The sequence below is a fragment of the Nelumbo nucifera genome, chromosome 1 (assembly GCF_055504915.1).
Source record: "Nelumbo nucifera cultivar China Antique chromosome 1, China Antique-T2T, whole genome shotgun sequence".
Classification (NCBI taxonomy): Eukaryota; Viridiplantae; Streptophyta; class Magnoliopsida; order Proteales; family Nelumbonaceae; genus Nelumbo; species Nelumbo nucifera.
In genome coordinates, this window is record NC_142649.1 from 108,596,033 (window position 1) to 108,622,787 (window position 26,755).

Sequence of the window (26,755 nt, forward strand, 5' to 3'; positions counted from 1 at the left end):
TGATGGCTGTTTAGGGGCTACTTAACAACCAATAATAGCACCCCACGTCAGCCATGAAGCGTATAACTGCATATGCCCCACAACCACTCAAACCTCTCACTTCACGATCATGGCTGATGCGGGGCGTCGTTATTGGTTAAATAGTCAACAAGTGCAGCCAATCCGGATTCTGTCTTGAGTATTCTCTTGAACACATTCCAATGCAGGGTGCAGGTCCAGTAACACCGGGTACCACAATCTGCATTAGCTCTATTCCTCATCATCTCTATGACAGATTGACAGGAATTGAAATTTTAATATTTTTCAAATTAAGGTCATTAAACAATTTTTTAGCCCCAGTTGAGAAAGCTTCATCTTAGTTCCAACTTCCAAAGTAGGGAAAAGTCTAATTGTTTTTTTGGACGCATAGCTGAGAATTGTTGATGTATACATGTTCTCAATGGCCATATCAGTAAACATGCAAGAAAGCACCAAGAGTCCAGGAAACCCCCGCATTTGAAGCTTAAACAAATAGCTTCTTTTTTCTTTCTTGGGCATGTATGTATTTTTAACCGACGTGAAAGACAAATGGTACACTAGAACTTCAATGTACAAAAAATTAACATGTTAGATAATAAATAAATCAATTGATAAAATACATATGGTGTTGGAAAGATTTCCAGTTACCTTGTAGAACCGCTTGGCAATATTGCCACGGATAATAACAGAACCAGAACTGAAACATAGGCCATTACTATATGGGATTCCCTAGCAAGAAAGCACCGGATGACTGTCACTGCTCTCTTCTGTCCAAAAGTAGCAACAACGAAACCAGGATCATCCCTTCCATCCCAGGTCATGGCAGGAACAGTCACTTCACGGGTTCCATCTCTGTGAGTGCGGTCATAAAACTCATGGGTATGTGCACTAAATATTATCCTGCCAAAGAAAAAGAACAATTAACAATTATATCACATATGAATTACATATCCTTATTCTTCTAGAAAGCAAATGGATCAACTACTAGGGCCATGGGAGAGTTGACCTTTACTAGATTTTCTTTAAGTTACTTGTGATAAAAAGCCTCAAGCATTGAATTGCAACATATATGCTCCCTAAGCAGATATATGAGAGATCCAATCTCTTTTTGGGTGTTGAAAACAGTACTACTTTGTCTATGTTATGGAATAGTAAATTTTAATACCTGATCAAATAAAACAAAGGAATGGGGTGATGTAGGGCAGGAAGGAGAAAAAGCCCTTTGAGTGTACATGGTGGGTAAAAAAGAGAGATGACTCATAGAAATGAGAATAGAGATTCCAATAGAGTAAATATGAAATATTAAGGGTCCGTTTGGTTCACAGCCGGAATCAGAACCGAAATCCTATGGAATTGGAATCGGAATCAGAATGGTCAATTCCCATAATCTGTTTGGTTCAGACAAGAACAGGAATGAGAATTGGAATCAGCAGAATGGGATTTCATTCCTAAGGGAGGGGGAGGGAATGGTCATTCCCTCAAATTGGGGAATCCCATTCCTCCACCAGGAATGGAAATGAGATTCCGATTCCATCCAACCATACAGTTCAAATCAGAATAGCCCATTCCGACTCCAGACCCCTATTCCTGCAAACCAAACGGGGCCTAAAAGAAGAATAGATGAAGAAAGAGGAGGATAAAAAAGAGAAATTCACCTTCAGAAGAGAGAGAGAAGAAAGAGGGCATGCACCTGAAATATTAAAATTTCAAATTCTCGTTCCATGCTCAATTTCCACTATTATCTGAATACAGTTATTTATAGACTCAGTTGGCTGATCTATCAGCCCTTATGAAAGATTCTAGTAACTAAGACTCTGCCACTTAATGACACAACACCTTGCTGATAAAATGAAAACAACTTAATACTAGTTTGCAGTCTTTCAGAAAAGGAGAAAATATAGGGAAAACTATAAAATTATGAGCCCTCCCATAGAATAAAGATAATGACCAATTATCCTAAAGCATAACATTGTTGAGGATTTCTTTTAGTATAAGGTACAGAGTAAATCTCTGGTAGGGAGTGGAGGAAAGAAATTTATGTAATTCAAGATGATGGTAGTTATCCAGTAGCCCTCTATAATAGATATATCAAACCCAAACACAAAAGTGCTTCAAATCAGGAGCAATGATTCCATGGTGCATCACAAGCTGGGAGCTGGCAAGTGAACAGGAAGAGGTCTCTCCTTGGGTACTCTCAAAGTTGGTGTCTTTAGGGGAATTTTTTGGAGTTCTGTTCAAAGGCATGGAGCGGCAACCATATGGCTACTAGTGGAGATAGAGAGAAGGGCAGTAGTGGAGATGGAAAGGAAAGGTAGGAGAATGGACAGGGAGCTATTTAGGGTCTCATGGGAGCTGGACGACAAAGCTGGGAGCTCAGCACAGGGTAAGGGAGGAGGGAGAAAAGAAGGATAATAGCAGCAAGGTAGGGAGAAAAGGAACTTTGAAGTATCAATAGTTACAGAACAGTTAAAAATCATATCTTGGAACATTAGGGGTTTAAACTCAGGTCGTAGAAGGGTGGTGGTAGGTTTTTTTTTTTTTTTTGAGAAAATGGAATCCTTCGGTGCTCTGTTTGCAAGAGACAAAACTGAAAGATCTGGATGGAGAGATAGTATGAAGCATCTGGGGGCATAGGCAGTGTGAGTGGGAGTTCATTCTGGCAAGGGGAACAGTGGGTGGATTATTGTTGGTGTGGGATCCCTCTGTTGTGGTGACAAGGGAGGTAGAAAAGGTCAAAAGGGGCAGTTCTCAATTTCTGTTCAGTTTTGTGAATAGATCAACTAGCCCTAGTTTAATTCCGGGTAAGAAGAGAGAAGAAGAAGAAGAAGAAGGAGAAAGAGAGAAAGAGGAGAAGAAAGGGCACGGTCTAGGAGGAGAAAAGTCCCATCACCCAGCTGACCCACTTTGTATTTATACTCTATGTGTTGGATTACAAAAGACAATATTGTCCCTCATTAAGTATGGGGCACACAACTTAAACTCAGACAAAATAGACTATTCAACTTTAATTAGATAGACAAATGTCTTAACTACCTTTGTACTGTCGATATAAAGAATTCTGGGACTTCCCTTGGGTGATTGGGGGGAGGCGGGGGGGAGGGGCTTCAACATGATCAGATTCTTGCACGAGAAGATATGACAGAGAAGTTGCAGGGGAACAAGAGGCTTTGGATAGTTCATGAGTTGTTGGGAATTGGTGGACTTACCACTTATTAGGGAAAAATACACCTGGTCAAACAATCAAGATGACCCCATTTTAGAAAAGCTGAACCCTTTTGTTGTCTCAACAACCTGGGAAGAATATTTTCCTCGTTTGTCCCAGGAAGCCTTACCCAAACCACTATCTGATCACTCCCCTATTTTATTAGATTGTGGAGGAATCCCTTCTGTCAAAAATCCTCCTTTCCAGTTTGAACATATGTGGTTTGAAGAGGAAGGTTTGTTGGAAAAAATGAAGTGGTGGTGGGATGAGCATCAAGTGGTGGGGTCAGCAAGCCATATGTTTAGTAGGAAGCGGATTCATCTGAAGAAAGAGCTGAAAAAATGGAGCAGGCAAACCTTCCAAGGGGTGGAACCAAAGAAAAAGGAGTGTCTTGAGACAATAACAAGAGCGGATAGGGCTGAGGAGAAAGGGGAACTGTGAGTGAGGAGAAATTGGGGAGGATCAATGCTAAGAAGGAATTTGACAATCTGTTATCAAGAAGAGACAACGTGGCGACAGATGCCCAGCTGTTTATGACTAAAACATGGGGACAAAAATACCTCCTTTCACAAATTGGAAAATGGCAGAAGAAGGCAGAATTGTATTAAGAGGTTAGAGGTAGAAGGGGAGAAAATTGAAGAGGAGAACAGGCTACAGGTTATAATTAATTATTATAGAGATATATATAGAGAAAGGTGGAGCCGGAGGCCTAAATTAGATGGTTTGGATTTCAGGTTATTGATTGCAGACAAAGCAAGTTTGCTGGAGGTGTGTTTACCGTAGAAGTTTTAGAGACAATTAAAGAAATGGAGGCAGATAAAGCACCAGGACCAGATGGTTTAACAAGGGAATGTTACAAGAGAAGTTGGAGCTTCATTGGTGGTGATTTGATGAAGGTATTTGAAGAATTTCACAATAATGGAGTGTTGGAAAGAAGTCTAAACTCCAAGCTCCGTTTCCATAAATTTAATCCCGAAAAAGAAAGGAGCAGTTGGTCTAAGAGACTATAGACCTATCACTTTGGTGGATGGTGTGTATAAGAAACACCTATCACTTTGGTGGACAGTGTGTATAAGATAATAGCAAATGTGCTGGCAAGGAGAATGATAAGAGTCATGGGACTTCTTATTTCTGAATTTCAGAGTGCTTTCTGTGGATGGGAGGCAGATTATAGACAGGGTTTTAGTAGCAAATGAGCTGATTGATTCAAGATTAAGAAGTGAGGCACTGGATGATGGATGTGTTCCTGAAAGTTGATATGGAAAAGGCCTACAACCATGTAAACTGGGGTTTCCTGGACTACATGCTGGAGAGATTTAACTTTGGTAGCAAATGGAGGAATTGAATGAAAGTGTGTAACAACAGTGAGTTTCCTGATAATGATGAATGGTAAGCCAGTATGTAGATTTTACAACTCAAGGGGCTTGAGGCAGGGGGAACACCCCCCCCCCCCCCCTTCCCCTTTGTTGTTCATTTGCATTGTAGAGCATTAAGCAGAATTGTCCACAGGGTAGTTGAAGGGGTTTCTTGGAAGGTTTTAGGAGCAGTGAGGAGGGAGGGGTGGCACTGCTACAGTACGCAGATGATACATTGTTCTTTGCTGATGCATCACAGAAGCAGATGGAAACTATCCATATGATTCTCACTTGGTTTGAGGTTTTGTCAGGCCTCAAGATTAATCTTCATAAGTGAACTCTTGGTAGTTGGGGAGGGTGTAAAAACTAAGCAGTTGGCTACTGGTGTGGGATATAAAGTGGGTAAGCAGCCCACAAGGTATCTAGCAATGCCATTGGGGGAGAAATGCAATGCAAAGAACATCTGGGAGTCAGTGGTGGAGAGGGTGGAGAGGAGGTTAGCATCTTGGAAAGGGAGATACTTAACTAAAGGACAGAAGTTGGTATTAATTAAGAATTTTCTTTCCTCCCTTCCAACTTACCTGTTATCTCTGTTCCCTATTCCAGCAAGCACTACTACCAAGACAATTGAAAAGAAAATGCGACTTTTTTATGGGAAGGGTGGAAGAGAATTTAAATTTCATCTGGTCAAATGAAGTAAGGTTTGTAGACCAAGGAAAGCAAGGAGTTTGGGGGTGAAGAAGCTTAGGAAATTTAATGTGGCTTGTCTTGGTAAATGGCTTTGGAGATGGAATGAGCAACCCAACACTTAATGGAGAAGGATTATTTTAGCAAAATATGGTGCAAGTAACTTGAATCAAGGTCCTGCACAAACAAACATGTCTTATGGGTGTGCCGTTTGGAGAGGCATCCAAAAATCTTTTGTAGAGTTCAAAAAAAAGGGATTAAGTTTGTGATGGGAGTTGGTACGAGGATTAAATTTTGGTTTGATTTTGATGTGGAGATTAACCACTTAAAGTAAGCTTCCCCAATCTTCTTGAGGTTGCACAAAATAAAGATTGCTTGGCATCTGAGGCTATTCCTTGGGAAGGAGGTACAGCAGTTTGGTGCCCTGTTTTCAAAAAGGAACCTAAATAATTGGGAGGTTGGGCAATGGATGGAGCTGATGCAGCAAACCTTTGCCATTACACCTGATATTATGAGTAGGGATAAGCAACTTTGGAAATGGGATAAAGCAGGAAACTTCACAGTCAGATCATTCTACAATAAACTCACTGAGATGGAGATGGAGGACTTCCCAAAAGCTAAAGTGTGGAACACTGCCAGTCCCTCCAAAAGCTGTTCTTTTATTATGGGTGGCAGTGTGGATAAATGTTTAACAGTGGATGCGTTGGCAATGAGAGATTTGAGTGTGTTGCCCAGCAGGTGTATAATGTGTGGAGAAGCTTCAGAAGATTCAGACCATTTGCTGATTCACTGTAGAGTTGCAAGAAGCCTATGGGCAAAGTTTTTGGAGTTATTTGAGGTTCAGTTTTGCTTTTGAGAAAATTTATTGGTTGTGTTAAAAGATTTATCAAAAGAAAGCAAGGTTATTTAGGGGGCAGGACTTGCTATAGTGGTTTGGACAATCTCGACAGAAAGAAACAAAAGACTGTTCGGAAATAAATTTAACATAGAAGAAAACTTACTGAAAGGTTTTTGGAGTAGGTTGTACTCTTGGGTAGGAACACGCAGATTTTTCAGGAATAGGCCATATAGTTCTTTTTTCTGAATTTGGCTCTCTTTTTGTATCTATGGACACAGAATACACAAAGTAGAAGTTGACCCGGTAACGCCACATGAATTGAAGGTGAAAAGGAATACTAGTAGAGCCAAACAAACAGAAGAAAACAGAAAATGTAACTTCAGAAATTCAATGCAAATTTAGTTTACTGGTAATTTGGTATCTTTTTTTTGGATAAAAGTAATCTGGTATCTTTTTTGGTGGTTTACTAATATCAAGTTGTTAATCACATATCGACTTATCACTAAAAGAAAAAGGTAAATACAAACTAAACAGTCAAAATCTTTGATATACACTCTGTTGACATGGAATAGAACATTCTGGTCTGCTAAAGCAATATCCTTGTTAGAAGCAAAATAGGTCACATGTGATCACATTGCTGACATGTAAAAAAGTACAAAAAGCACCAAATTTAACAAAGGCACGCACCTGGACTGAGGCGTGAGATGCACCAGGCCCATTCCTAGGCACACCAAGTGTGTGCCATTCTAAAGTAGCTTCACCTGGGCCTAGGCAAGGCACAAGCTTTGAAATGAGCCTCACCTGTGCACCTAGGCACGCCTTTTCAATCACTGTCCTGTAAATATGATAGTAAAAATACCAAAACATCATCATAGGAAACTCTTTATTCATAAGATTCCTCTATTTTTCTTAAAATTTACCTCCCAGTCTGACAACTAAAGTAAGGAATGGGAAACAAATGGTTAGAGAAAAGGAGAAATTAAGTCAGAAAGGAAGCTGATAACAAATCTGGATACTTGCAAGACCCAGACAATTCAGGGACCAAAAGGACAAACTTGTTACACATTAAAATGCACACCATTATAAACAATGAAGCATGACTGACTCATACCCATATCCTAAGCATTTGCATCCTCATGATTATGGGAGGGGAAAAAACACTAAGCATCACATGAATAAGTAAAAAATAATTTTCTAAAACCAGAAAGATTATAGAACAATCAACCAAAAGAGGACAAATAACTGCTTGGTAGAAAGATTTGACAAAAATAATGAATCATAGGAAACTGTCAACTCAAAGGACAAAAGACAACAGTTTACAAATTTAGATGAAGGAAGAGCATGCATATTAAACATTTTTTGAGTTCAAGTTCCAACACAAAAGTACCTTGGTTTAAGAGCTTGAAATATATATTCAGTTTCATTTGGGGGGACAGTATGTAACAAATCATATGGTCCCGCCCCAGCAAGTCTCCTGCAAACAATTTCAAGGGAAATAAGTCAGGAACTTACCACAATATGGACAATCACCATTAAGAACACATTTTTGTGCGAAACGAAGTTACATGATGCCTTCAAAACAGCAAGCCGGTAAATATAGGATTAATGACATTTTTTGAGCCTTTACTTTGAGATGAATGCAGAAGAGTAGAATATAATTCATAACCCATGGATATATTGCAAAATAAGTAACAGATTTATCAAGATAAATCCAGCAGAATCAAGATGCATTACCCATAGAGAAACTACTTACCGATTACCAAATGTCTTCAAACTCTTATGGTGACAGGGAGAGGGGGACTGATTAAGAGCATTGACTGCCGCACAGTTGCTATTTAATGTGGAGTGCAAGGGAAAGTGGAGTAGGAGGACGGGACCTGAACCAGATAACATGGTATTCTCTCTCCATACAAAATTACTGAAATTTGTCTCAGAATTGGTAGTCTCATTTGCAATTTCTGTTGCAGCATTGGTATGTGTTTGCAGGTCCACACTTTCTTTCTCTATTATCTTTTCAACACCAAAACGAAGATCATTGTCACCACAGAGCAATGCAACTGCATTGAGTGAGACAAAGCTAATATTGCTAACTTCAAAGGAACCACAACCAGCTGAGTCCAATCCAGGAAAATTGCTAGCAATCCGATTAACAAATTTGGCATTGATTTTACTGCATTCTCCAATATCCCTGTCACCAAGAACAATGTGGAGGGGAAGACCAAGAAAGGGACCCAACATCCTTTGAAGCTGCTGAATCACAGACAACCATTTATCATGTGTTAAATCTGATCCTCTTGCAGAAACATCTCCCAAGACAATTAACATATCAGGCTTCAGGCTGTGAAAGGATTTCTAGTTCAAAAATAAGTAAGAACAAATGAATAAATAACCTCAAAATAAAATTCAGTATCAATAAAGATAAAAATACGTATGACACAGAAAAAGGATATGTCTATTGAATAATACAGCTTATGTGCATTATACAAAGTTGAAATTAGAAAAGAAATTTGAGCAAGAGAGGGAAATGACACGATTTGTACAGTCTAGTATGATAACTTAGCAAATTAATGCATGTAAAAAGCACCCCAATTAGGCACCACGATACATTGATCCTCATTTGTGATATTTGTTTTATTTACACCTTTTTGTGTACAATTACAATCCCGATTAGCTTTTCTCCAACGAGCAAAGATCTCATTGGATACAAAACCGGGAACAAATAGCCCACAATCAGTTCAAAAGTGGCAACGTTGTGGAGCAACAAAAGCGCCAAGGTTACTGCACAGTCAGTTCTGACTTTAACTCGTTTTATTTGTCTTCCATTAGCAATTTGGACTCCGCATTTAATCCAGATTGCTCAAAAATAAAAGGAAGGGTAATATCAGAAAAATAGGTACATGCATTAACAACTAGGAGGTTCAAGTTTCGAATGCTTTTCAGTTAGTTGTATAGGGTCAACTCATATGGTATGATCATATTATATTAATATTAGGAGATTTCTGATACAGTATGGATACAGGACTACAAAAATACACAGCCGAGCATTAATATTTTATCAATGAAGATCAAGGGGGAAAAGTTGGAAGTTCATTTTCCTTCAAGAAAAATATGACGAACCCCATGAAACTAGTTTTGACGAAAAGTTCATTCACCTTCATCCAAAAGCAAAATTTGACGATATAGAAATATAGAAAAGCAAGGAAATTTTTATTGATACCCTAAAGAACTTGGCCGTAAAAGAGTCTCTGAAATAGATATTCGTGTAACCTGCTTCAGATCCCAGTAGGAGCAGATTAGCCACCATCATCACCTTCAACTCCCCAGAGTCTTTGGTGGAATCATCCTCAACATTGTCGCGGGAAACTACCTCGCACGAAGGAATCGTAACCCAATGTTCGAAAGTCATCAAAGCAACGGCAATGATGAGTGGCAAAGCCGATCTCCAGACAACCATCTTACTCTTGGATCAATATGTACGAGTCTGGAAGAGCAGCAGAAGATCCCACCCGATTTCTCTGTCGCAATTCGGGGATTTCGACGAATAAGCGAAGATCGGACGGGAGACAGAGTACTGCAATCTAGGGTTTTGATCCCGCCAGTGATCGCCATGGTGGATCACCTCTCTCTCATCTCAGGGGCAAGCGGACAACAATCCATTAATGGTTTATAAGTGTTTTGATTTTTAAGAAAGGAAAGGGTATTTATGTCTTTCAATGACATTACAGTAGACATACTCTACTCAGTCTACTGGGCACACGACATCTGCTGTTGGCAACGCTGTGTAAAACAAATTACTTGTCCAATAACAAGTGAACACGTCAGTGTTCCGAACATTTGCGTTTATCTACACGGAAAAATGGTGTATTTACTTATGATTGGACGCTTAATCCGTTGTGGTTTATACACGACCAACCTTTCTACAGCACACGGCACACTCTGTTCAAAGAATTAACAAGTTGAAAAAGACAAAAGTGAAGTGATGCTTTCAGCGGCGGACGAAAAAGCCATATTGCCATTTTGGTCCTCGGGCCAAGGCAAAGCCCGTTTAAGGATACTTTACTTTCATTGAGAATATCTTCGTACTTATGTATTTTATTTATGGAGAAATATTTCTAATGTAAGGTTGTACGATTTTGCTATGACAAAAGTCAATCTCAGTTAACTGATAATAGGTATTGAAATGTCACATTTTGAAAGCATGGGAATTAAATTATCACATTTTAAAGTTTAGGGATCAAAGGCCCAAATTACAAGATACTAAGCGAGAATTTTCTCTTATTATTAAAATTTGGATTTCTACCCATAAACCAACAATTTTATTTCAATTTTGGAGTTTTTCCTTTCATTATTAATGGGGCCATTCAACAAAATCATGTTCAATGCTCACATCATTCATACTGTCCCTTGCTTAGAAATATTTTCTCGTAAAAAAAGGTTATTTATTAGAACACCCCCTATAGGTTCACATATTTACTTCAATCTATCATATAGTTTGTATTTTACTAAAACATCTCTTATATTTTGTAACATATTTACTCAATCAACCTTTCATTAAAAACTATTTGTTTTGTCATCTTAAAATAGTAACATGACCACCTAAACTATGTGGAAAATGTTCAAAGGCATGGACCCATGATTGTTTATAGGTGCTTCTTATTAATTCATGGACCCATGGTCTTCCCTTTAGCTCTTTTTGCCCCATCCAATTTGATCACTTTTTTCTAATAGGTGTTGTAGAAGGTGTTTTATGCACTACCAAACTATCTTGTTCTACTTTTTCTCATTTTATCATTAATTGAAACTATTCTTAAGTTCCTTTGTATTGTTTCATTTCTAACCCTATCATTTATAGTTTTATCATTTAACTAAATATTCACATTTCTACTATACTCATTTTTTAGACATATTATTTCCCTACTGTTCAACACTCTTTTTCATACAACATATCTGCCCTTACACCATTGTTTCATAGAATTTTCCTTTTTACCATAATGGTATTTGCGTATGTGACACAATAATCTAATCCCATAAGCCTACCCCATTACATTCAGATTCAAAAACAGGTCTCATACACAATCCACCATTTTTTTTTTGTACTAGTAAAGTCTTATTATATTATATTAAAAAATGAGAATTTCTTATATAGATCACTAACATCTAAACTTTGTTAAAAAAATCTATACTTTGTTACATGGACAGCTACTACCATGATCGAGTCCATTATTTTGTGGACCTGAGACCTAGTAATTTGAGACAGGTACAAGAGGTATCCACAATGGAGGTGATTGGGTATTTATTGACATGCTACATATCAATATAAATAACAGTTATATTATTACCAGGGGTGCATCTTGGGTGGGTTAGGGTTGAGATTTTGTAAAAATTTCAATGGCCGAATCCAACTTTACCTCCTCCTGATTTCATTGTTTCTCTTCTATCAGCATGCATTGGTTTGATCTTATACTTTGCATAACTCTCATTGTTTCTCACTCTCATCATCTCCCATAACTCTTTTTAGTTGAAGGTGTATAAATAATGATAAAAAGATAAACATATAAATCAATCTTGGGTTTGATTATGATATCCGAAAAAGTTGCATCCAATCAACTAATATCATAAAAAGGTGACTAATTAGATGGTATTCAACTGTTCATCACAATTCACATGAATGCTTTGGTATTCAATTGTTCATCACAATTCACATGAATGCTTTGATTGGTCAAAGCTTTTTCCAGTACCTTGTCTTTTGGTATCATTGATTTTTCCATTAATCTTATATAGGGGTGGATTTGAGACGAGCCGAGCTGAATACTTGGCTATTCGAGCTTGGCTCACAAGAATAATATTAGGCTCGAGCTAGAGACTTGAGCTTGAGCTCAACTTGGTTCATAGATTACAAGTTCAAGCTTGGCTCAACTCAAACTCGACTATAAACCAAGTTTTTTTTTTTAAATAAAAATTATATGTACAAAATTATTATTTTTTATTTTTTAGACAAAATTAAGAATTATAAAAATTATAATATTATATATACAAAAAAATAATTATAAAAAATATTTTTATTTTACATACAAGAAAATAAGAATGCTAAAAATTATTTACTATTATACATAAAAAATAGAAATATTATTATATATAATAAAATTATTTATTATATATATTTATATGTATGTATGTATATAATAAAAATTATTTATTTAATACTAGGCTTGCAAACCTCATGAACCGAATTTCATTGGACTCAAGCTCAGCTCGATTAGCAAACGAGCCTATATATTGAATTCAAATTCAATTTAAAGTTCGATTTAAATCAAGTCAAACTGAGCTTTTCACAAATTAAACTCAAATAGCTGATGAAAGACTCGACTCGTGCCCACCCTAATCTTATATAATGTGATACTTTGACTTGGTTTTTATGACTTAGCAAAAGTAAGTATTAGCAATATATAATAGATAACACCCACTTGCTTTACAAACCTCTTGAATCATTATAGAAAGTATTTACTGGGGCCACGAAATAACCCTAACTTTGTTTCATCTCAAAAGAGATACAGAACTTTATAGCCAGTAAAAATGCAGTCATATTTTTTTCCTTCTATAATCAAAATGTTTTACTTCAGACTGGGGCCATGAAAACAAACACCGCCAAGAAAGCATGAATTTGGACCCGACATTTGACAAGCACTGAATCTTCTGTTTATGTGAAAGATCAATTTTAAATGCCTAAAAAGTTGTGGTTCTAATGTTTCATGGTGATGGAACTCCTATTTTTCATTTTCTTCTTTGATTTCAAGGCACGCATAATACAGGCGATGTCACATAAAGATGATAAGGTTTACTGATTTAAAGGTTACACAGATACCGACATTAAATCTCGTCAAAAAAGAAGATACTGACATTAATTTGATATCATAAAGTAGTCCATTAATTGCAATATTTCGTCAGATTTTTGGACGGCCAAAAGTAAGAACCTCACTTTATGAAATATTGTAGGAAATCAATGATTAGAGGCGTCAAATCAATTGGTTTGTTGGTTCCATAGATATTCCACATAACTACTATTTCTTCTGCATCATAGAGACCCAAAGTCTGAAACCATCTTTTCCACCAGTCGGCTCAATTAAGATAGCCCTTGATTTAAGGCTGCAATTGTTTTGGTGATTTAAAATTCATCTATTTAAAACTCAATTCATGGGTTTAAAATTTAGGTAGACCGTTGGAGTATTTTTGATGCGATAATATGGATGTAAGAAAACAAATATATGAAAATATGGGTCGAGAGTGGAGTTTTATACCGGTCGTATTTACACTTAAGTTGGGTTTGGAAATGATGCAAATGGAGTATAAATCTTGGTTTAGGGTAAATTTGCATTATGGTTTTTTTTTTGTGTTTGACAATATTATATTTATGTATTGATAAATGACAGAAAATACATTTTACAATGTATATTTATATTGATAATAAAATGTAAAAGTATATCAACAAAAAAGAAGTAAATTTGCATTTAAGTGTGCTTCTGATAAAAAAAAGGCATATGTTTTATTGTAATTCATGTTTGTATCCATTATAGCTAAAAGTTTATTTATTTTGGATTGACCCAATCCATTATTTATAATAAAGTGTCCAAATTTGATTTGATAAGGTTTGGATTGAATTGGATCCGATCCAAAATCGGTCGATTAACACGCTTATTGATATCATTAATGTCATATCAGCTGATTTTTTATTAATTCACAATAAATTTGTTGGTTAGTGATTATCAATAGTGGTTTTTTTTATAAGAATTATCTCCCTTATTCACATATGCCATATGATTCAATAAAAACTTGGAATTGGCATGAAAGGAGGAATCATTGAAAACGGTGATATCTTTTAGGCCTGTTTTAGAGGGTGGTTGATTTTATTTACGTTTATGGGTGGTCGTTTATTTGTGTTTTTCCACTTTAGATGTTTATTTATACTTTTCCACTTTAAATGGTTTTTTTCTTATTTTAAATGGTCATTTATTTATGTTTTTTTATTCTCCATCTCATATTAATACCCATTAAGGTGTGACACATCAACATTTGGTTTCAAGAAATGTTGGGGCATTGGAGAAATAAGAATTTGACATTTCCTCAAATGCTCCATGCATAAAAATCAAAGTGTTTCAATTTTTTACCGTTTATTTGATAAATAATGAAACCAAACAGTTGTTTCATTTGCTTCATATGCAATAAACGCTAACACCCATATAGCAACATTTTTTCAATAAACTCCAATAAAACCAAACACATACTTAATAATTGTTTTATGAGTGATTTGTCAATTTTTCATAAATCGGCCAACCAAACAACAAATGCATCAATGATTTTTGAATTGCTGAAGTGGCTCTAACATGGTGTCGATTTTTTAAAATCAGCAATTCTACGGAACATCACCTAATTAAGTTGATCCCTTCTATTTTGATTAATTACTTTTTCTTTTTATTTTTTTTTCAAATATATATATATATATATATATATATATATATATTTATGTGATTTAAGGTATTTGTAAGTTTGTAAATGTGCCCTTATCAAGAAAACTGTTCAGCTATTAACATGTTTGAATTGCAAGCAAACTCTAAAAATCTGCAAATGATCAAATTAAAACTTGATAATGTGGCATCATTGAAAAAAAAAAAAACTCAAATAAGAAATGATTTGATTGGCAAATGAAATGAAAAGGGCTACAACGAATTGAAGAGGTTAATTTGAATCAGATTTTGCCCATGTATCAAGAATTTTGGAGATCTACTGTTTGGTTGTGATGCTAAATGGCTACATTGATATTTAGTTTTGACATGTTGATCTCGATATGTATTAAGTATTTGAATTTTATGTAATTTATTTCATTTGGTTGTGATGCTAACTGGCTAATGTTATGAACATATAACAGTTATAGAGGAGAATGGATTAGCTGAATTTCATAGTTGTGTTTCGGGCTGTGGGGTCAATCATAATACCCCACGCAGGCCTTATGATCCACGAGATCACATCGGCGCTTCACTGAGGGAGCCCCACAGCACTTTCTACTCATGTATTGAAAACATCTCTTAATGATATATAAATACGGGAGATAATCCCAATGCATGGTTTGATGTGCATGTAAGACATCAGTGTGATCCCATGATCCAGAATCTATGACTGGCGTGGGGTGTTATGATTATTCCCTGGATCTGGATATTCTCCTGACACCATCTTCACAAGGCATTGCAGCCGGATATCAAGAATATCTCCCCATGTTTCGTGGAAATAGTGTGAAAAGTAGATCCAAACTCTGATCTTACCACCAGAAACATAGCTATAAAATTTGATGATTTATTATTACTTTGTCATCAAATGGATAAAATAACTAAATAATAAAATGTTTGAGGGTATACTAATCAAACCGAGTTTAGTTTTCAGTCTTAAAAGAAAAGTCACTAACCTTCTTAATAACTTATTAAATCATGAAAATAATAAAGTACTATTCAGTTTAACCATTTCAGCTGTTGCTTTAATTAATGGTAAGGCTTGCAAGTTGGGCAAGTCCACCCCAAGTCCAACCTGACCCACCTGAGCTTTTGCATGGGTTGGGCTTCAAATTTTTAGATTTTGAGTTGGATCAGTCTAACAACTTGGGTTTGATCTAACTTAGTTGAGGCTTCAAATAGTTTTAGCCCAATCCGACCCAATTTGATCTCACATAATATACTATTATTGTGCACAATGAATATGTATATAAATTAATTTAATGTCAAAGCCATGCACCAATACATATGCATTATTGCATTAAAAATTATTTCAAACCTGATTAACCATAATTGAGCTCGATCCCAAACCCGACTCGAATTGGGTTGACGTTCACCCTCATTTCTATTCAGCCTGCCAAAGTTGCACTTGCACCCCCTAATTAATGGCTCCTCAATGACATGTTCACTGAAATTCAAGGGCTTATGGAAAAGAATGAATTGTACGCACGTAAGTAGATCCGAATTCATTGTTGGCCAAGTTCAACTTGTACATAAAGAATATTAATAATATAAAATAAATAGAGATGTTTTCAATGTGCGGCTGGGTTAACCTGGCGAACAATGTATATATATCTTAGTTAGCAGATCCGAAATCCGAATTCATTCACAGTGGGTTAAGGAAAAGAAGATGCGACCGTTTCAACCTTCCCCGGCTTAGGGCTTTCAGCTTTGGGCCTTTTCGCACGTGTGTCAATTTTGCATTCCTTGGGTAAGCATAGAATGGTCACGGGGACAACTGTACCTAAAATCTCTAGATTTGGAACTTTTCATTCTGGAGCTGATAATATACGTACTCAACCACTTCTAACTTTGTAGTCCATGCACATAAGCCGCTGCATTAGAATATTTTCTACGATGCAAAAACTTTCCCTTTTTATCTTCTAAGGATCAGACGGTCAAGAACATCTGACCCAGCTGGTTTTCTTGCACAGATCTAAGAAGATCCGGATTCGTCTCCCTTCGCAACATATGTGCCCGAAAAACTTCTTTGGACCCGTCAACCACGCGGTGACCCCGGCGGCAATTGAATCTTTAAACACTCCAGAGTCTGAAACTGAAGTGCGTAATGACACCGGTATCCTTTTGTCCTCATTCTACAACTTTTCTAAAGATTCCGGCTAATTTCGTCAATTCAAATTCTAATGCCATTTAATGTAAATAGTTGCAAAACAAAGGAGTTTTATGGTTATTTCCATCTCTTTCTTATTTCCTAGAATGGATAAACAAATATAATAAAGTTAGCGGAAACCAAATTATCTATTTAGCCAGGAAAAAGTTTTAACGGCGACCGGACAGATTTTCCGTCCAGAAATTGGGTCCGATATTTCCTATATAAACCCGTTCCTCCCTCTTACTTGCATTCATTCTCTTCGTTCGCTCGCTCTCTCGCTCTCTCGCTCAGGCTCTCTAATCCCTCTCCATCTCTGTCTCTGGATTCGGAGTTCCTGAGAGGTAAGATGCAATCTATTTCCGAATCTTTTATTTATTTTCTGTTAATTTATTTATTTTTTTAAATTTTGATTACTGGTACAAGATATTGCTTGATTGAGAAGTGCTAAAAGATCGGTTGCGGAGAAGCATATCGAAATATTAATATTTATTTGTGATTTCCCCCCGGTATAAATTCTCTTATTGTTTGGTGACCTTCTCTTAATCAGACAGGATTGTGCTCATTTTAATAACCGAAAGGATTAGATATCTGGTATATTTGATGAATTCGTTGATTGGATTGAGGATTTGTACTTCTGGAAGAAGAATTAGCGAGTGATTTAGAGTTTTATTAATCAGACAGGATTGTGCTCATTTTAATAACCGAAAGGATTATATATCTGGTATATTTGATGAATTCGTTGATTGGATTGAGGATTTGTACTTCTGGAAGAAGAATTAGCGAGTGATTTAGAGTTTTATTACTTAATCTCTGTTCCGTGAAACCCTAAGAAAATGCTGCATCAGTCTTAGGATGGAGTGTTTAGAGTCTATGTTTTTTCTATGGTCTGGGGTTCAATCCATCTGGAACCATTGGATGGTTTTCTTACGGTAAGTAAGATGGTAGTGTCTTTACCCTCAAGTGGTAGTCAGACCTCCTTAGATGTTGATGGGGATGTGGAAACTTGACGAAGTTAACTAGGTCTGGTTTTGTGGTCCTTTATTGCTTTTGGTTTTAATGAGAATAATGTAATGTTGTTTCTGCCAAATTTTTGTGCTTAGGATTGTTTTGACTTGACTACTAGACCATGAGGTTTGTTCATTAAATAAATTGCACGGGAATTGAAGTTTTAGACTATTTCTTTTCCTGTTTTTGGTTGTGTAGTGTACACTTGCATTTAATTGTTCGTTTATTTTCTTTGCTTGTTTTTTTCCCTCTAGGAAGAACTTCAAATTGTTCTGATGGGTTGTATTGGTCCCTACGTCTTTGCCCTGATGGTGAAGAGAAATTTTAGGGGTGGGAGTTATCTTTATGGGATCTAGTGATAATGGGGGTTGTAATTGTGTACTGTATACATATTTTTGGCTTATAAAATATTCTTGAATGCTTTATAGTACCAATAACCTTAACATTATCATTTTCATCTGTTATCCTTTTTATTCATAAACTGTCAAAACACGCAGCCTTATTTGAAAAGAATTAGAAATATTCAAGGTTTGAATTTCAACAGTCACAATGGCCGGGCTCTTTCACTTGTTTTTTCTATGAGCAATTACGAATAAAGATCTTATAAGCAGTGACAATTAATAACCCTGCCTGATATACTGGTAGGTTATTTCACTTGTTCTCCATGCTTTACAATGTATCTGCTGCCGAGGATGCAAAATGCTTCATTTAATAACAAAAATGAACCATATACTTGAGTAAATACAAGAATATTAACAGGAAATTTTGCTAATTCCTTCTCTTGCAATATAAAGATCTTATAATTTTTACCATTATTTGTAAATCTGCAAGATGAGAGAACAACTTAAATTCATTGTACAGATGCTTTTTGTGCATAATTTTCTGCTTGTGGTAGTCTGAGATCAGATGATCTGATATATGCTTGATTATTTAATTTTTTTACCATTACTGATTTATCAAGTGTGAAATCTTGCAGTAAATTGTTATTTCCTTGGATAAGAGGAATTGCAATGAAAACCTTTTGGCCAATGAAGATAATATGGAGTTTGGATTGTCGTACAAATATGCCCTGGTATGTCTGATTTTGATCTACTCGCCTAAAGAAGTACTAATATTTGTTTCTATCACATAGCTTATTTAAATGTCTTCACTGAATGAACATGCAGAGACCTCTACTCTTCTGGAAGTCAATTCTAAAGATTTGGTGTCAATCATCTGTACTATCGGCATGTCATGGACATTTCTCTGTAAAAGAAAATCAACAAAAGCAGTCCATAGCCCTGGCTGGAAATAGAGTTGAGCTTGTATGCATTTACATATGAGATGGGGTGTCGAGGAAGACCACTCTTTGATCTTAATGAACCCCCTGCTGAAGAAGATGAAGAGAATGATGGTGTCCTCTGTTTCCAGCCTCAAAAGGCATTTCCATCTTCAAATCCTTGCAAGTCTGATTTGTTTGCATCATCAGAGGGTTCTCAAAGAATAGTAAATAACCATGCATTCTCGCATGCATCATCTGTTTCAGGCTTCCAACCATTTGTTAGGCCTAAAGATGTGCACAATGCTGAAGAGTATTTTAAACAGAAGGAAGATAATTTGGATTACAAAGCTGCTCCATCATCTAATACAAGTCACTCTGAGGAAAATAAAGCAGTGGCACTACTGCAGCCTCTTGGCCTTGCTGATGCTCCAGTTGTTGAAAGGGAAGAAGGGGAATGGTCAGATGCTGAAGGTTCTGCTGGTGCATTTGACAGCACTACAGACATCAGTAAGCATGAACAACAAATTAATGATAATGGATTAGCTACACAAAAGCAAGAAATAGCTGATAGAACTGATCTTTCTACTTTGGCGAAGACTGTTGAAAATATCTCTTGTGATTTTAGAGTTCCCGGGGGCACGAAGGATGATGTTACAGACGTCAAAAAGGATGGGATTCATAGTCAGGCTTCTTCAGGATTGGACCCAGAACCATTTGATGGGATATGCAGCAATAGCCGACATTCAGAGGGCAATACAAAAGTAGATGTAGCAAATGATGGACAGGAAGAGTCTTCAGTAGCTGTGACTAAAAGAGAAGTTAAAGGGGTTGAAGCAATTCATGCACTCAAATGTGCAAATAATCCTGTGAAGAAGAATAAGCTTGATCAACACAAGGAGGCAATGTTAGGAAAAAAACGTACTAGACAAACAATGTTTCTTAATTTGGAGGATGTAAGGCAAGCTGGCCCCATTAAAACTTCCACTCCAAGAAGGCAAACCTTTTCAGCACTCACAACTACTCGGACAGTGAAGGAAATTCGTAATACTCCCTCTCCAGCTGAATGCAGTGGTGACAGGCAGGGGCAGTCCATAGCCAAGGATCCAAAACAGGGAGATACATTATGTAATGAAGGAGGCATTCCAATGGAATATATTGACCATAAATCTGAATCTAATGGTGATATAAATTCAGGACATAGGTCTAAGAGGCTAAACAGCGGCAATGACAACCATGCAGAGATGTATCCACCGTTCATTCCAAGACAAGGTTCATGGAAGCAGCCTGCAGATTCAAGGCAACTCAAGAATGCACAGGTGCCAACTAGGAAACAACCTTTGGTCGTTCAAAACCCAATGGATAAAAAATTGGGTAATAAGAAACATCTCCCTGTCAAAAAACAAACTACAAACAATGTACAATATCAAGATACATCCGTTGAACGCCTTCTAAGGGAGGTGACCAATGACAAGTTATGGCATCGTCCAGGTTTGACATCTTTGAGCCTTTGTATTTTAAACCATTATCTATTGACTATTTCAATTACTATATCCTGTTTTTTGTTTCTATGCTTTTTGGTTCACTTGATTATTTTATATGCATTTTTTTGAGGCCTGCTATTTAGAGTTCCACTGTCCATGGTTTCCCAACTTTATTCCTTTTGTGTTCTGTATGCTTCTCAAAGTTTCAATTGCAATCCCCATTCTGATTTTCTCCTTACTTACCAGGCAATGTGAAACAAAATCTGAATTGTCTTCTCCATATAAAATCGTGGCAACTAATGTTGTAAAGGTTGGAAAGACAAATGTGTGCCTGTGGACCAGACTGGACTGCACCAGGGTAGTTTTGGTATAAAAATATTGATCACTTGGAAAAGATCAAGTTATTTTGAACTATCCATTGGGTATAGAGCTAATAATCTCTTGACTCTTGCTACTTGATGCAAAAGTTTCAGAGAGTTACTGAAATGGTTTATTATTGGAAAAATATTGGTATCGTTTTGCCCATATTGCTTCTAGTATAGTCTGATTGTCATGATGAAATGGCTGAGATGAATAGAGCATATTGGAATGCAACCAAATATTTTGTGCCTTTTACTGAACTGCATGTGCCATTATGTTTCTTTTTTTTTTTTAAATTTTTTGATAAGTAATTGTGAGATATTCTATTAAATGGAGGGGGAGCCTCCTTCTAAGCTTGTACATTTATATGCTATCTGTACAAGAAAGATAACAGGATTTTACAAAGAAAAAAATCTACCCTGTGCCATCATGTCCTGCTAAGTGCTAATAGAGTTGTGAGGGAAGACCAGGAATTTGGTTTTATATTGGATGTTAAATTTGCGAAACTGTGGATTGAAGAACTTTGGGCCCATTCATGGTAGAAGGATCCCATGTAGCTTCAGTTGGTAGGCATCCAACTTTTAGAGTGGCCATGTTGAATTCTAAATTCAAGGGATTGTAATTGAATCCTAGCCAGAGGACTTTTTAGGGCTTCTCAAGTGAGAAATAAAAAGATAACTTAAAATAATAGTTCTTTGTAAATCCTAAATTATCAAGTTTTCACAATACGAGAGGAAATGCCAAATTAGAAGAAAAAAGTTCCTGTGGAGTTTCATGGATGATGTATGTATAAGCTTTCCTCTGAAGTGCAATGAAACACTGATAACAGATTAAACCATTAAATGTGGTGAATGAGGCTTCCATATTACACTCTTAAGTCTTCATCTGAGGATTGTATTTCTAACTCATATATACTAAGTTTGCTGGCTTATTGGTTCTTTTCATTTCTGGTAGCAATGTAGCATGTTATGTTCCAGGGATTTTTCTGTTTCAGAATATAATACAACTGTGTTTGTTCATCAGAGGAGACAGAACTTCAATGTGTTCCAGGACGTTTTGAATCTGTAGAAGAGTATGTTAGAGTGTTTGAACCTTTGTTGTTTGAGGAATGCCGGGCACAACTATACAGCACTTGGGAGGAATTTACTGAAATGGTTTCAAGAGATGCACATGTGATGGTTCGTATAAAAAATGTGGAAAGGCGAGAAAGAGGTAATCAGCATTTACACTCATTTATTTAGTCCTGTTTGACGTACTGGTTCCTTGATGAATTTATCATATTGGTGGGAGGACCTGGATCCTGTCATGTTAGTGACTGCATGTCTTTCTCTGGGAGAAATATCTTGTCCATGTTGTCAGCATCATTTGCCTTCCTATGAAGTGTTTTATTAGTAAATGAATAAGATAAGAGATCGGTGCTTGGTAGTGTTTCCTTCAGTGTATTGCATTCTGAAGACACTTTGTTGGCACTTTGGTTCATACATGTGTTTGGTTGTTTGCATAACTAATTCTATTGAACAGATGATGCTTGATATTTTTAAAGGTCATTTCTTCCTTTTCTTGATTGTTAATATTATCTTAGTTTCTTTAAACTATAGATTCATTTGTGGGTTTTAGGATGGTATGATGTAATAGTTCTTCCTATGCATGAAACCAAATGGACGTTTAAGGAAGGTGATGTTGCTGTTCTTTCATCCCCAAGACCTGGAACAGGTTTGATTTATGACTAATTTCTGCCCCTTCTCTCCACATTTATTGTGCGTTGTTCATATTTACTGCCTGTAATGTTAACTGGGTACATTATCAAGCAGCCAGATCTAAGAGGAAAAGTTCTGTTGCAAGTGAGGATGATATGGAGCCTGAGGTCAATGGACGTGTTGCTGGTACTGTTAGGCGATATATACCCATTGATAGTCGTGATCCTCCAGGGGCCATTCTTCACTTTTATGTTGGGGATACACATGATGCTAACAGGTCAGTTTTGGAATCTTAGTTCTTTGAGCTTGAGTTATTTGCATCTTCTCATCTTGTAAGTTATGACACTTTTTCTCGTCATGGCCAAGGACAATGATATGCCCCAGTCATTTATAGAAAGCAGCAGCATTTTTTATAACATCCTCTAATAATAGTTCTATTTTTGGGGTTCAGCAAGGTTGATGATGATCATATCTTGAGGAAATTTCAACCCAAGGGCATCTGGTATCTTACTGTGCTTGGTTCCCTTGCAACTACTCAACGTGAATATATTGCCCTGCATGCATTTCGTCGTCTCAATTTGCAGGTATTTATCATATCCAGTTTATTGAAAAATGGGTTCATAGCATATATTTGCAATATGTCCTCTGAAAAATGCCTATTCAAGCTTTTTTTTTGTGGTTTCTGTCTAGATGCAAACTGCAATCCTCAAGCCAAGTCCAGAGTATTTCCCTAAATATGAAGAACAACCTCCTGCTATGCCTGAATGCTTCACACAAAACTTTGTTGAGTATCTGCACAGGACCTTTAATGGCCCTCAATTGGCTGCCATTCAATGGGCTGCGATGCATACAGCTGCTGGCACCAGTAGTGGGATGACAAAGAGGCAAGATCCTTGGCCTTTTACTCTTGTTCAAGGGCCTCCAGGAACAGGAAAAACTCACACGGTGTGGGGAATGTTAAATGTCATCCATCTTGTTCAGTATCAACATTATTACACTGCCTTGCTTAAAAAATTAGCTCCAGAAAGTTATAAGCAAGCTAATGAGGGCAATTCTGAGAGTGTTAGCACAGGATCTATTGATGAAGTTCTTCAGAGCATGGATCAGAATCTCTTCCGCACTTTGCCAAAACTCTGCCCAAAACCTAGGATGCTTGTATGTGCTCCTTCAAATGCAGCAACTGATGAATTGCTAGCACGTGTTCTTGACCGTGGATTTATTGATGGTGAGATGAAAGTCTACCGGCCTGATGTGGCCCGAGTTGGTGTTGATTCACAGACTCGTGCTGCACAAGCTGTTTCTGTTGAGCGAAGGACTGAGCAGATTCTAGTCAAGAGCCGTGAGGAAATTATTGGTTGGATGCACCAGTTGAAGCTTCGTGAGGCTCAGCTATCACAACAGATTGCTTGTCTTCAGAGGGAATTAAACGCTGCAGCTGCAGCAGGACGTTCTCAAGGTTCTGTTGGTGTTGATCCTGATATTCTTGTTGCTCGGGACCATAATCGTGACACATTACTGCAAAGTCTAGCAGCAGTTGTAGAGGGAAGGGATAAAATTCTGGTGGAGATGTCCCGCCTTCTCATCTTGGAAGGTAGATTTCGTGCAGGTAGCAGTTTCAATATGGAAGAAGCTCGTGCAAATTTGGAAGCTAGTTTTGCCAATGAAGCTGAGATTGTTTTTACAACAGTGTCAAGTAGTGGTCGCAAGTTGTTTTCTCGTCTTACTCATGGTTTTGATATGGTTGTTATTGATGAGGCAGCTCAGGCTAGTGAAGTTGCTATTCTTCCTCCTCTTTCTCTTGGTGCAGCTCGCTGTGTTCTTGTTGGAGATCCTCAGCAGCTTCCTGCAACAGTTATTAGCAAGGCTGCTGGGACCTTGTTATACAGTAGAAGTCTGTTTGAGAGGTTCCAGCATGCTGGTTGTCGAACAATGTTGTTGTCCGTGCAGTACAGGATGCATCCTCAAATCCGGGATTTCCCTTCCAGGTACTTTTACCAAGGACGTCTTACTGACAGTGAAAGTGTTGCCAATCAACCTGATGAGGTTTACTTCAAGGATCCTTTATTGAGATCTTATATTTTCTATGATATTACACATGGGCGTGAATCTCATAGAGGTGGATCAGTCTCTTACCAAAACATTCACGAAGCACAATTTTGTTTCCGCTTGTATGAGCATCTTCAGAAAACTTTGAAATCCTTGGGAGTTGGGAAAGCCTCTGTTGGCATAATAACCCCTTACAAGCTGCAGTTAAAATGCCTCCAACGTGAGTTTGAGGAGGTTTTGAATTCAGAAGAAGGGAAAGACCTATATATAAACACTGTAGATGCATTCCAAGGTCAAGAACGTGATGTCATAATCATGTCATGTGTCCGGGCATCAAATCATGGTGTGGGCTTTGTTGCTGATATTCGTCGGATGAATGTTGCTCTAACTCGTGCAAGGCGAGCATTATGGGTATGATTTCCCTCTGATTATTTTCCTTTTTCTCCCATTTTATAAGTACATTCACACAAGCATGCATTGGCGTATATTCTCTCTTTGAACTTTGATGTATTAACAGGTTATGGGCAATGCCAATGCTCTGGTGCAATCTGACGACTGGGCTGCATTGATCACTGATGCGAAGGCAAGGAACTGTTATGTTGACATGGATTCTCTACCCAAGGAATTCCTGGTTCCAAAAGGCCCTGCATATACTCCATTTATGGGTAAAGCTTCCTCTAACACGAGGGGTTTGAGAACATCTGGACCAAGGCAGAGACACATGGACTTACATCCTGAGTCTAAATCAGGCACACCCTCAGAAGAAGACGAGAAGCTGAACAGTTTGCCAATGACGAGGAATGGAGCCTACCGAAACTTCAGGATTCCAGAGAATTCCTTGGATGATTTGGATCAGTCAGGAGATAAATCTCGAGATGCCTGGCAATATGGCATCCAAAAGAAACAAAGTTCTGGGGTGCTGGGCAAGAGAGATTCGTAATGGGGCTAGCTGCAATGATGTCTACAGGTGTTTTTGGCGCCCAAGGGAGTTAGGGAAAGATCACTTGACCTCAATTTTCTTGGTGCTCCTTTGCTTGGGCTGGACAATTGAGGAGAATTTGCTCATCTTCTGCCTTGTTCAGCAGCACAAGGCATGATGGAGGACAAGCCAGATCATGCTCAACACAGGCAACTTGAGTTATACAAAAGATCGAGTGGATCAAGGGAAACATGGAACCTGAAGAATGAAAGTTGAATTATTGAGTGCTTTGTCAGATCAAAATGCTGCAGATGTTGCAAGTTGAGATTGGCTCAAAATGATCTGTTGGATAATAGTTCTGCAAGAAGCTTGGAGCTGTCTGGAAATAGTTGATATTCCTTCCTGCAAGCAGTAAGATGGGACTAAGCAAAGCCATGTTGATTGACTTGGATTCTCAAGATAAGGCTCAGCAAGGGGATTTTGCTTCTTTCCTGGATAACTTGCGGAGAAGTGGGAGTAGCGTGCACAGGCAAGCAGCCAGCCAGCCAGTTGGAGGATCTGCAAGCTGAAGTATGTTTGAAGCTAAACCAGCACAGTTTATTTTTCTTTTTGTGGGGTGGTGGAGAGGGAGGGCTCTTGCATCTGGAGGTGCTGACCCTTCATGTTGGGTTGAACTTTTGACTCTCCCTTGTCAATTTGTCATAGCTTGCTGATTGCATGGAACTCGGAATGCCGGAGTACAAGCGCAGTTGCAAGGCTGTGGGGTATATATTCAAATGTTTAATCTTTCTATTGTTGTTTGAAGAGAAAATGTGGATGGCAACCCCAAGGTATATACTGAATTAAAATTATTATCTATATAAAAAGAACGAGTTACAGGATCCATACAAGAATCAATCTAACGTGAGAAGTAGTTGGGAATTGGGATGTCACCTTTACCTTTTGTAACTGTACATTATTAATCTTTGTAATAATATAATTCTTTTTCATCTTACCATTTCAACCTGCAATGACACGGAATGATGGGGAACGAGCCCCAATATTTCTAGCAAGTTGTTTGCCCGTATTGCAGGTGGTTCTTCTGACGAGATGAGAACTTGAGAAGAATTTAAAAGCACAAGAAAAGGTTGACCTTGTAAATGCTTTAGATCAGCTGGAAGGGATCCTGTAACCTATGGTTTTCATGGGACGAGGGGTAAGGGCTCTGTCACAATCGGATTTGACTATTACCTCCTCACT

General features: G+C 37.5%; 2 protein-coding genes across 8 annotated transcripts; one reads left to right on the forward strand and one right to left on the reverse strand.

Annotated features, from left to right (window-relative positions):
- Positions 1-494: 494 nt before the first annotated feature.
- LOC104605941 (uncharacterized) lies at positions 495-9,755 on the reverse strand. Of its 7 annotated transcripts, none has more exons than XM_088891976.1 (5): positions 9,318-9,755; positions 7,854-8,452; positions 7,488-7,574; positions 667-918; positions 495-581 (listed from the first exon to the last, which is right to left on the reverse strand). In XM_088891976.1, exons 1-5 carry the CDS (start codon positions 9,552-9,554, stop codon positions 548-550), a joined length of 1,209 nt encoding a protein of 402 aa, XP_088748102.1. In that variant the 5' UTR covers positions 9,555-9,755; the 3' UTR covers positions 495-547. The 7 variants fall into 7 exon arrangements, with proteins under 7 accessions (XP_088748102.1, XP_088748117.1, XP_010269207.2 ...); XM_088891991.1 differs by having other exon boundaries at positions 9,368-9,731; XM_010270905.2 differs by having other exon boundaries at positions 7,854-8,347; positions 9,318-9,704.
- A 7,141-nt stretch (positions 9,756-16,896) lies between these two features.
- Positions 16,897-26,526, forward strand: LOC104605940 (uncharacterized). Its single transcript, XM_010270901.3, has 9 exons — positions 16,897-17,088; positions 18,729-18,824; positions 18,919-20,501; positions 21,878-22,066; positions 22,472-22,567; positions 22,666-22,828; positions 23,003-23,135; positions 23,242-25,008; positions 25,115-26,526. The coding sequence occupies exons 3-9, from the start codon at positions 19,076-19,078 to the stop codon at positions 25,535-25,537; spliced, it is 4,197 nt and encodes a 1,398-aa protein (XP_010269203.1). The 5' UTR covers positions 16,897-17,088; positions 18,729-18,824; positions 18,919-19,075; the 3' UTR covers positions 25,538-26,526.
- Positions 26,527-26,755: the final 229 nt, after the last annotated feature.

Excerpts from the sequence above, each read along its gene's own strand:
- LOC104605940 (XM_010270901.3), top strand. The coding sequence starts at position 19,076 with ATGGGGTGTCGAGGAAGACCACTCTTTGATCTTAATGAACCCCCTGCT. Across the intron at positions 23,136-23,241 it reads TTCGTCGTCTCAATTTGCAG|ATGCAAACTGCAATCCTCAA; the intron begins GTATTTATCATA and ends GTTTCTGTCTAG. Across the intron at positions 25,009-25,114 it reads GTGCAAGGCGAGCATTATGG|GTTATGGGCAATGCCAATGC; the intron begins GTATGATTTCCC and ends ATGTATTAACAG.
- LOC104605941 (XM_088891976.1), bottom strand. The coding sequence starts at position 9,554 with ATGGTTGTCTGGAGATCGGCTTTGCCACTCATCATTGCCGTTGCTTTG. Across the intron at positions 919-7,487 it reads TTTCAAGCTCTTAAACCAAG|GATAATATTTAGTGCACATA; the intron begins GTACTTTTGTGT and ends TTTCTTTGGCAG. Across the intron at positions 582-666 it reads TTGCCAAGCGGTTCTACAAG|TTCTAGTGTACCATTTGTCT; the intron begins GTAACTGGAAAT and ends TGTACATTGAAG.